The 10,481-nt window shown below is 41.2% G+C and overlaps 1 protein-coding gene across 2 annotated transcripts in view; it reads left to right on the forward strand.

Moving 5' to 3' along the window:
- The window catches only part of Grm1 (glutamate metabotropic receptor 1), a 369,265-nt gene extending 359,753 nt beyond the window's left edge, over positions 1 to 9,512 (forward strand). For both annotated transcript variants that reach the window (XM_032894983.1, XM_032894982.1), the window contains one exon: positions 5,741 to 9,512. Coding sequence is in view for 1 of the 2 variants with exons in the window: in XM_032894982.1 (XP_032750873.1) it covers positions 5,741 to 6,683 (943 nt within the window). In the remaining variant the exon portion in view is untranslated. The remainder of the gene's footprint in view (positions 1 to 5,740) is intronic.
- Positions 9,513 to 10,481: the final 969 nt, after the last annotated feature.

Genomic DNA, 10,481 nt, shown 5'->3' on the forward strand with positions numbered 1-10,481 from the left:
CAAAGACCTTTTCAAACTTTGGTTCAATAACCATCTGAATTCTCTTGCAGTTTGGAAAGGACTCGGTAATTTTGTCAGAACAGTAAGCGCTCAGGCTGAGAACAAAGTTCTAGAGATCTCCATGCTTCATTGATTTTGATAAAATTGAACTTTGTATATATTTTTACTTTATTGGTTCCTTAAAGAAACCATGAAGTTATTGAAAAACAAAATGGTGTGTGTGTGTGTGTGTGTGTGTATGTGTGTGTGTGTGTGTGTATGTGTGTGTGTGTGTGTGTGTGTATGTGTGTGTGTGTGTGTGTGTGTGTGTGTGATCTGTATGTTGTCCTTCATCCTGTATCATGAAGCTTGAAGATCTAGGGATCAGTTGATCTACAGACTACTAAGTAAGAGTCAAATATTTTGACTTTGGAAACTATGTATTTCATTCAGACAATGGTTCTGTGCCTAGCCAATGTTACGGGTAGAATTCAGAGAGAGGAAGAAGCAAACTTACAATGCTATACAAGGTTACCTATCTACAGAAACTATGGAGTTCTCACATAAGAAGAGTTCGTTCACCTGCAAAAGTGCGTTTGAGAGTCTCCGTATTGTGAGTAACGGTCAATAGGCAAGATGGCTTAACTAGGTTCCTAGTCTTTCATGGTGAAGAGATTATGCTAAATATGCTGATTTTTTTTCTGGAACATTTCAAGTAGTGGAACTAGTGTCAATATGGAAAGTAACTTGGGTTTTCCTGGGAAAACAGAAGCCTATCTCAAATGGTTTAAATAGTCCCGATGCCTAAGAATCTGCAAGACCAACCTTCCGTCTGGTGTCATCTGGTTGATGAGTATGCAGGTGAGAGGATGGATAGCTCCACTAGATATTAGGATGGATAGACTCCCAGAGTTGGGACCACATCAAAGTGCAGCTTTGGGGCAATAATAGGAAGGCTACCCTAATGCTGGTGACTCAGAGAATCGGCTCATGCTGAGTCGTTCTCTCCCTACTGGAACACCCAGGCATTTCCTGACTCTCCCTTTCATTTCATTCCATTAGTCACTAGTGAGTGATCTTGGAGAGAGAAAGGTGGGGAAAGAGAGCATATACTAAGTCAGGTAACAACTCATCAGACCCAGTTCTTTCCTTCCATCATTTGAGCACACTCTTTATTCTCATGTCGTAGGACTTAGCAGCAAGTGCCATCTCAATGGGGCCACTTCCCCCTTTTTTATAGAAGACAAATGCTTGACTTCCCAGGTTCTCAAGTAGGAGCTTTTCCTGCTTATGGGGAGATTTTGTCTTTCCTGGGGCTCTCTTGACACTGCTGGGAGGCTCCTAAGCCTTGCAATGAGGACTTGCCTTAATGTCAGCCTCAACACTGACATTTTCTTCTCATTTTAGAGATCTCTGGAACAGAGAGCATGTAATCTGCTCATGTAACCAACACTTACAGAAACAAATAAAGCAGGCAGGCTCACTCTGGATGCCAATGATACAATAATCTGTTGATATGACCCACTCCCATATCTAATATCTTTTTTGTGATAGATTATCGTGAAATACAAATGCAACTTATTTACTACTTTGAGATTCTCCATATTACAAGTAATTGTGAGTAGACAAGATGCTTTAACTTCTCTCTACTCTCTAGAGTGGTAATATTTTGTTTTGTTTTGTTTTGCTTTGCTTTGTTTGGGGGGATTGTGACCCCAAGCTAATGGAAGAAAATCAAGGCAAAAACCTCAACCTATTACTTCCTGGATCACAGTCTCAGACCTGTCAATTCTGTTCTGCATGGGAGAATGAAACATGGTTTTCCCCTCTTCATCTCTTCCTATAGTCTTATTATCACCAGACTTAGGGTCACAGCCTGTGCGCCCAACGAATCAACTTCAGCTACTTGTCCTGGAGGAGCCAGTTAAGAGCCAGTTTAAATAGTGAAATCGAGAGAAGGAGATTTATCCAGTGCAGCCTCATTGAGATGGGGACAAGGAGACTCACTGATTACCCAAGTCCATATTTTTGCCCTGACTTAAGGTCATGGCTTAAATAGAGAACAGGTGGTGTGCAAAGCTAAGCAATCATGCCAAAGAGTGCTTCAGCCCAACACCAGCTCAGCGCCAAGCCTCTCTCTCAAGGTTGCCTGACAAGTTGTAAAGCTCCTGGTGTTTCAGACATTTTTACTCCAAAGACGGTGAGAGGGTGGGGAGGGCTCTGTGTTCTCGGGACAGGCCCATTATTTTATAGCCCTATAACCAGAGAGGCTCAAGGTAGGTTTGTTATGTCATTGACCATTTCATTATCAATAAATAATATGTAACCACGTAGTTTTAGCCCTGACCCACAGTATTTTATCTTCAAGAAATGGGTTACTTTGAGCCTAAGGTCTGTCTTTGAAAGTTAGAGTGCTTTGAGACAATTATGTAGAGTTTTCTAAGTCAGATCACTTGGTTTGCTCCCACCCGCTTTGAGGCAGAATCATGTGTAGCCCAGGATTACTTAGAACTTGCAATGTAGCAAAAGATTTTGAATTTCTGACTCTCCTGCCTCAACTTCCTGATGCTAAAGATTGCAGGTATCACTACCATGCCTGGTATATGCAGGGCTAGAGATCAAAGCTAGACCTTCCTGCACACTCGGCAAGCAAGCTTCCTGTTACTTGTGATAAGCTTCCAGCTCTTTCGTAAAATTAAAATATTAAATAAAGGTAGAAGAAGAGGAAGAAGAAAAGGAAGAAGAATAAGAGTAAGAAGAGGAAGAGGAAAAAGAAAGAAATTAAGAAACGCCGAAAATGCTGCTGTCTGCACTTAAACAATGCTTTCATTTCAAATGTTTATATTTGTATTTTATTCTTTTGTGATACATTAAAGTTTATGTATTTTTCTCTTCTTAATATCGAGTTTCTAGCCTCTTCAGAAATAGGATGCTCCCTTTTCCCAGGAAACAGGATTGGGTCTTTAGCTGAATCAGTGACTGTAATTACCTTTATTAGTGTTTACTGGATTATAGAGGACAGCGAGAGCATCTAAGAATGTAGTTGCCTTTGTACTTAGTGATAATTTATCACAATACTGTTCACAAGCATTTAAAAGGAGTGGTACATTTTCTCCTATAAAATTTTATTTGTTCAGTCTATAAACAGTGCATGGAGAGCATGTAGATCTGTAGACCCTTCAGATTATCTGCGGACCACGCATGAGAAGTGAGTGTTCCTAAAGGAACAGTTAGTGCCCTGTGCTGTAATGTCTGTGCAATGATGCATTTCCTCCAGTGTCTTTGATTTTTTTTTAAAGGCGATTTGTTTTGTCCTTGGGGAAAAAAGGATAGTCTAATTTTTATAATCCACCAAATGTCCTGGGGCATGATATTTGTTTCCTAATTAAATAGGACTTTTTTGCATAATTTAGAGCAAGACTCTGAATGGAAGTAATGTTACCAATTTTAACAGTGATGGTGAAAATCACCCATCACAAGACTAAAAATTGTCTTCAATTAAAATAGAACTAAACTGGGATTATAGCTGTCTGCGTGATTATCAAAAGATACTGTTAACATGGTCCAAAATGAGGCCCTGGGTGGCTCTTTAGACAGTGATGAAACAGCTGATTGTAGTCTATAGGAAAACATCAGGGTTTTCCCAAAATGCAAGGATACCTTGAAGCTAGTTTTAGGGGTGACTATGCAATCTGTCATTGGGAATGACCTTTTCCCCATAAATAAAAAGGTCAGTATTTTAGCTGTCATATCTATTTTTGAGGTGATATATATATGCATATATATACATATATATATATATACACAGTATCAGACTTTAAAACAAATCTCAATTTCTTAGTCTCATTTCACTTTTCAGAGTTATAAAATGTGAAATGTTGGACATTATTCTCATTATAAGTATTCCAAGAACCATATGTATGTTTCAAAGCCTTTATTCTTGTTTTTTAAAATGATCCAATAAACCATTGTCATAGCGATCCTTCTCTGCTCCCCCCCCCACTTCAAACACAAGACTGTAATGTGGGAAAGTCTATTTCACACCTCCACCTAAGAAAGAATGTTCATTTTCCACTTTTTTCTTCATGTCACAACTTTGTTCTTATTGTGTTCCTTTTTCTGTTGCTTTGGTAGGTCTAAAGAAAAAGCAAACTCCTAAAAAGGAAAAAAATAGAAATAAAGAAAATGACTTCTTTTAAAGTATTAGCACTGCTTTTATTAATAGAATGCTATGGTAAGGTGTCGCCATCTGCTAAAAGTTATATAGAAAATCAGCATAGTCTCAAAAGCCAGATCTGAACTGCTGCAATATGCAGAATGAGTAGAATTTCTGGTTGACATAGAAAATTTTGTGTTTTCTTTTTCAGAGTGACTTTCTCCTTGGTTGGTTTCTTGGGGTTTCAGAAGGATTAAAGCTGATGCGTTAGCTTTGTATTCTTGTGCCAAAGTATCTGAGAAACTCAACTGAACAGAGGGGTGATCTATTTTAGCTCATGGTTTCAAGGGGTTCAGCCCACAGTCACTATTCACTGTGCTTTCTGGACCTGTGCCAAGGGGCAGCATCTTGGTACAGAGCATGAGGCTAATCAAAGCAGCTCGCCTAATGGTGGCCAGGAAACTCTCTTTCCCCTTCAATTGCTGCTGAAAAGCAAATTCTCAATACCAGAGCTTTTAAGAGGCATTTACGAACCAAGCCATGACAACCGAGAAGGTTGGAAGGAAGGTGGTGTTCTAGAACTTTTCTTTAGCAAGGATAAATAGGAAAAGATCCAAGCAGGGTCCTTTGTCCTAGGGACCAATGCTTTGTAGGATCTTAATTTTGTCTCATTTGCATCAAAGTTGGCAGAAGGATTAATGTGAGCTGTGGGTAATGTGTTTGCTAGCCTTTCCTATTTCTTTCCCAATGTGCCTGCTCATTTGAATATTCCTAGGGTAAACCTTATTAGCGGCTGAGAAGCTGAACCTTTATGTGAGCCAGAAATAAGGTTTTAATATTAAAAAGGGAAAATAGGAAATTATGAAATCCTTCAGCCACTCGAATATTTGATTGTTTGTTTGTTTTTCTACTTGTCTGTTCTTGCTTCCTTTGTGCTAGTGTCCTGTCTATGTGCATGCTTGTAATGGGAAAATACAAACCAGAATTAGCAATTGAGACCTTCTAGTTCAGGAATCCCACAGCACAGCAAGAGTAGGTTTATATGTGGGTCTTAACTTGTCCCAAAGACTAAATCTCTGTATTGTATTGTCTATGGGAAACTTAAGAGAGTGTATGTGTGTGTGTGTGTGTGTGTGTGTGTGTGTGTGTGTGTGTGTGTGTGTCTTGTACTTTCATTTTTATTCTTCTGTTTGATAATCCTTCAGTCTTATGATCAAAGATAATTTTAATTTTTATTAATTGTTAACCATTTCATTACCTGCCATCAAAGGGACTCTTTTCATTATTGGAAAGTGGATGGTGCTGGAGGGCCAGTGTGCTTGGGGAAATTGTATAACTAAATGAAAATGCTGTAGCCCCAACAGACTGAGCTTTCTCGCCAGTGACTTTTCTTGGGTCCTTAGCATGAGCTCAACGCCTTGGCGCCCTCTTCAAAGGCAACCTAGGGTAGCTGCAGTTGCCAGTGTTTCGTTTACTATATGGGGAAGCTGCTGAGGTAGAGGGTTCGGCTGAATTGTCCAGCGTTGTGGTGAACAGAATTCAGAAGCATTTTGTCCTCTGTGCAGGATCCATGTGTAAATAAACCCATTTCTATTTTATTCATAGTTCTAACGGCAAGTCTGTGTCATGGTCTGAACCAGGTGGAAGACAGGCGCCCAAGGGACAGCACGTGTGGCAGCGCCTCTCTGTGCACGTGAAGACCAACGAGACGGCCTGTAACCAAACAGCCGTAATCAAACCCCTCACTAAAAGTTACCAAGGCTCTGGCAAGAGCCTGACCTTTTCAGATGCCAGCACCAAGACCCTTTACAATGTAGAAGAAGAGGACAATACCCCTTCTGCTCACTTCAGCCCTCCCAGCAGCCCTTCTATGGTGGTGCACCGACGCGGGCCACCCGTGGCCACCACACCACCTCTGCCACCCCATCTGACCGCAGAAGAGACCCCCCTGTTCCTGGCTGATTCCGTCATCCCCAAGGGCTTGCCTCCTCCTCTCCCGCAGCAGCAGCAGCAACAGCAGCCGCCCCCTCAGCAGCCCCCACAGCAGCCCAAATCCCTGATGGACCAGCTGCAAGGCGTGGTCACCAACTTCGGTTCGGGGATTCCAGATTTCCACGCGGTGCTGGCAGGCCCGGGGACACCAGGAAACAGCCTGCGCTCTCTGTACCCGCCCCCGCCTCCCCCGCAACACCTGCAGATGCTGCCCCTGCAGCTGAGCACCTTCCGGGAGGAGTCCATCTCCCCTCCTGGGGAGGATGACGATGATGACAGTGAGAGATTCAAGCTCCTGCAGGAGTTCGTGTACGAGCGCGAAGGGAACACTGAAGAAGATGAATTGGAAGAGGAGGAGGACCTGCCCGCAGCCAGCAAGCTGACCCCTGAGGATTCTCCTGCCCTGACGCCTCCTTCTCCTTTCCGAGATTCCGTGGCCTCTGGCAGCTCAGTGCCCAGTTCCCCCGTATCTGAGTCGGTCCTCTGCACCCCTCCAAATGTGACCTACGCCTCTGTCATTCTGAGGGACTACAAGCAGAGCTCTTCCACCCTGTAGTGGGGGGGAGTGTGCGTGAAGAAGCCAGAGATGCCAAGGACTGTCAACCCTTCCAGAAATGTGTAGAAAGCAGGGTGAGGCATGGGGATGGAGGACCGTGGTCTGCAGGGAAGAAAAAAAAATGCTGCGGCTGCCTTAAAGAAGGAGAGGGACGATGCCAACTGAACAGTAGTCCTGGCCAGGATTGTGACTCTTGAATTATTCAAAAACCTCTAGAAAGAAAGGGAATTATGACAAAGCACAATTCCATATGGTATGTAACTTTTATCGAAAAAAATAATAAAACGTAAAAATAAAATCAACAAAAATAATCTCTTCTTTTGCTCAATCGTGCATACATATATCTGCCCACACTCCCGTGGTAAAACTAGAAGTGAAGCAGGCCCTGCGATGGTGCCAACTGAATCATAAGTTCATCATCCTAGTGAGCGGATGGAGAGAGGGCAGGAGGCGGGGGTAGGTTCGGACAACAGCTCCCATCTCAGACCTTGACTGTGCTGAGTCTGCAGACTCCTGGACTAAGGAAGACCCAGGGACTGACCTTATGAGGGTCCCTTTCCACTGCTGTGATCCATTGCCAGCCTGTAGTCACCCGGGATAAAGGCACAGTAACCTTTTGCATTTCTGTGATTCCCTGTGTTTAAGGAAAAGGAAAGTATGAGCAAAGTCATCACCAAAAAGAGCGCCATTAGAAGTTACAGGGGAGAAAAAAAGAGAAGCAAGATGATATATAAGCACAGGGCCTTGAACAAGGTGAGCGTGCTTCACAGATTCCGTATTTATGTACAGATACTTTTGGAGAGAGGAAAGATAACAAGGAGTGTCAGGCCGTTTGTGAACTCACTTGCACTGTGCCAACCAGGTTCTCCGCTGCCCTTCAGCAAAAGAGGACAAGCCGTGTTGCCAGGTTTTACCTTCCATTTACTGTAGCAAATACTATCAACCAGTCAGACTTCTAAGATTCAGTTTCAGTTTCAGTACAATGCGGTGCCACTGTTTCTCCCATGTGCTATGGAAACGAATCTATCTTTGAACTTAACGATGTATTCATAGCAACTATTACTGGTTTAGATTTTTTTTCCTATTGTCACAGGAGTCCCTGGAACTAGTAACTGACTGTGTTTTCCTGCGTTTCTTGTATACATGTGATTATGAAATTCGTGCCATTTAATGTCAATTTAGCTGTCACTAGAAAACTGTCTTTTGGATATAGTATAAATATTTTTATGTACCAGTGATGTTCTCCATACCACGGTTACCAGTGTTTCTCTGGAGGTTGGGTCTGTGGTCTGATGTTTCTCATGTGTAGCTTCGATGGGAATTCTTCTAAGTGGGATTTATTTTTCAGATATTTTATGATACGAGAATGTTATTAATGAAGTAATTCGAAAGTGCATTGTATAAAAATGGTCACCAAGCAATGCGTGACAGTAAAAGGTCCGTTTTTATAAACCTGCGCACATTGTTATTAAAATGTAAGGTTGAAAAGGCAATATTTAGAATATTTCAGATATATTTTTAAAAAGTTTTTCCACAGCTACTTGAGTTTCATGGTCTTCTAGTATATAACAACACTCAAGTCTACCCAGAGTGTCTCCACTATCTGCTTGTCAATTCTGCTTAATTTTATTTTCATGCATTTAAACTTTTATATTTTTGTTAGCATCTCTTCCTTATGATCCTCATGTGTAGTATTATGTAATACCCACATACATGTAATATCCACATACATGTAATATCCACACATGTAACATTCACATACATGTAACCCAGTTATTCCATCTTGACCCTACCTTTTCTAACACACAAAGAAAAGAAAATTGTTCTTGTTATTTTTATTTCTTCTGTTATTTGTGGGATGATATTCCCTTTAAATATCTTTGTTTGTGCCTTATGTTCAGTCATTTTAATTTGCTTTCTTCATGTCGAAGCTGCTGGTTTCTCAGCCAAAAAGCATCATCTTAGACTCTCTAAATAGCCAAAGCATCATGAGTTTGGAATTTAACATCAGCTCCCATGTCAGAGTTGTGCTCCTCATGTGTTCCCACATTCTACTGCCCAGTGTAGTGAATTCCTTTCCAAGAACTCTCGCCTTTGCTTTCCAAGTTATTTTTGAGCATCTTTGTTGCAGAGATCTCAAGAATTTATGTCTTGGGTTCCATGTTTTCACTACGAAGAAACAGAATGAGAAGAAGAAGAAAAATTAGGCAGTGTATAGCTGGGCGTAGTGGTCCAGGTCTTTAAGCCCAGGCTAGCCTGATTTAGCCAATAAATTCTAGGCCTAAATAGAGAGACCTATCTCAAAACTCAAAGCACACAACAGATGCTAAGTAGATGGGTCTCCATAATTGGGAAGCCAATGAGAGAATGCATATTTCTTCCTATGTTCTTTAAAACTTGAAGTACTTACATCCATCTTTCATCATTATGGGACTCGTACGTTCAGAGCCTTTTGTTGTTCTTTTGCCAGAATAGATGAGGCAACATTTGCCTATTCGAATGCTATAACAGGCAAGCTGATTCTAGGGTTTTGGTCTGAGACATTTGGTGAACACCTTCAACACTGATTAAAATATTACTGAATGCCTACTCTTATCCTGATTATGAATTTTCCAGAATAAATAGAATATTAGCTCATATAATTGTTCAGAATTGGAGATGTACGCCTACTACCCTGTACCTAAAGGGCAAAAATATCTTCACTGTAACGTGTGTGCTTCTTCAAGGTGTTTTGCTTCTTGTAAAAGTGTTTTCCTTTGGCTTGTTACTGCCTTTTGTCAGATAATCTTGATGACGCTGTATCATAATAAAGATTTTCTATTTATTAAATGGGCATATTACTTTTCTCAACTTTCTAAGCATTACACTAGCAGAAATAGGCTAGAATAACAGATGATCCCAACAGTTTGATTTTCCCAGAACACACTTGGAAGTTTGAAGCAGCACACAAAATATGCAGGACAGGTCATAAAGTGGAACACAGTTTGGCTTTGAGGACATGTGATCTGAAATTAGAATATCAAGTCCCATGACACCCGTTGCGATGTGTGCTTTTAAGAGAACAGGAAGGGTTGTTTGTGTCTTTAGTGTAACAATGGAAACATGGATTCTACCTTTGTCCCATCAGTGCCCATCGAACTCTTATGTACCTTGCTCACATTGCTAAGGAAACCTACTTATCCAGCTCCTTAGCATCTTTTTATTCACACCAGGCTTAGTTCTAAATTTTAATGAACACATCACACACAGGCTTCCAAATAAACCATGCTTTCATATTTTCTACAAGATCCTGGTGTTTTCTATCTGTCCTAGTCAAAAAGAGATCACAGTGACGGGGGTATGGGGCATGTGTGGAATATACCTGTGGCAGCAGTGAAGGAGCAAGCTGACAGTGAAGACACCATTTAGAAATGTATTGAGTCACTAAAGAGTTTTTCAACGTGCACGATGAGCAGAATTTAAAAACAAAACCAGACAAAAAGCAAGCAAGCAAGCAAACAAACAAACAAAAACCAAAGAAACAGAAGCTTTAAGGTTCAGAAACAGAGTGAGAAGCAAATGGAAAGGAAAATAGAAGAAAAAATAAGCAATAAGGGTAGAGAAGTGAAACTTAGTAGTTTGTATCTGTAGACTAAAGCTATACCCGAATATCACAGTAGACTCAAGGGTCAATTGGAAGGAGTCCAGAAGCTTCACTTGGATGATCTTTGGAGAGGCGGTGGCTGGGGTCCAGACACCACAGTGAGGGTAATCGTGCCCTTCTTTCTACTAGAATATCCTGGAAGCAAATCAAAGAGC

This window comes from Rattus rattus, chromosome 2 (genome assembly GCF_011064425.1).
Source record: "Rattus rattus isolate New Zealand chromosome 2, Rrattus_CSIRO_v1, whole genome shotgun sequence".
In the NCBI taxonomy this organism is placed as follows: Eukaryota; Metazoa; Chordata; class Mammalia; order Rodentia; family Muridae; genus Rattus; species Rattus rattus.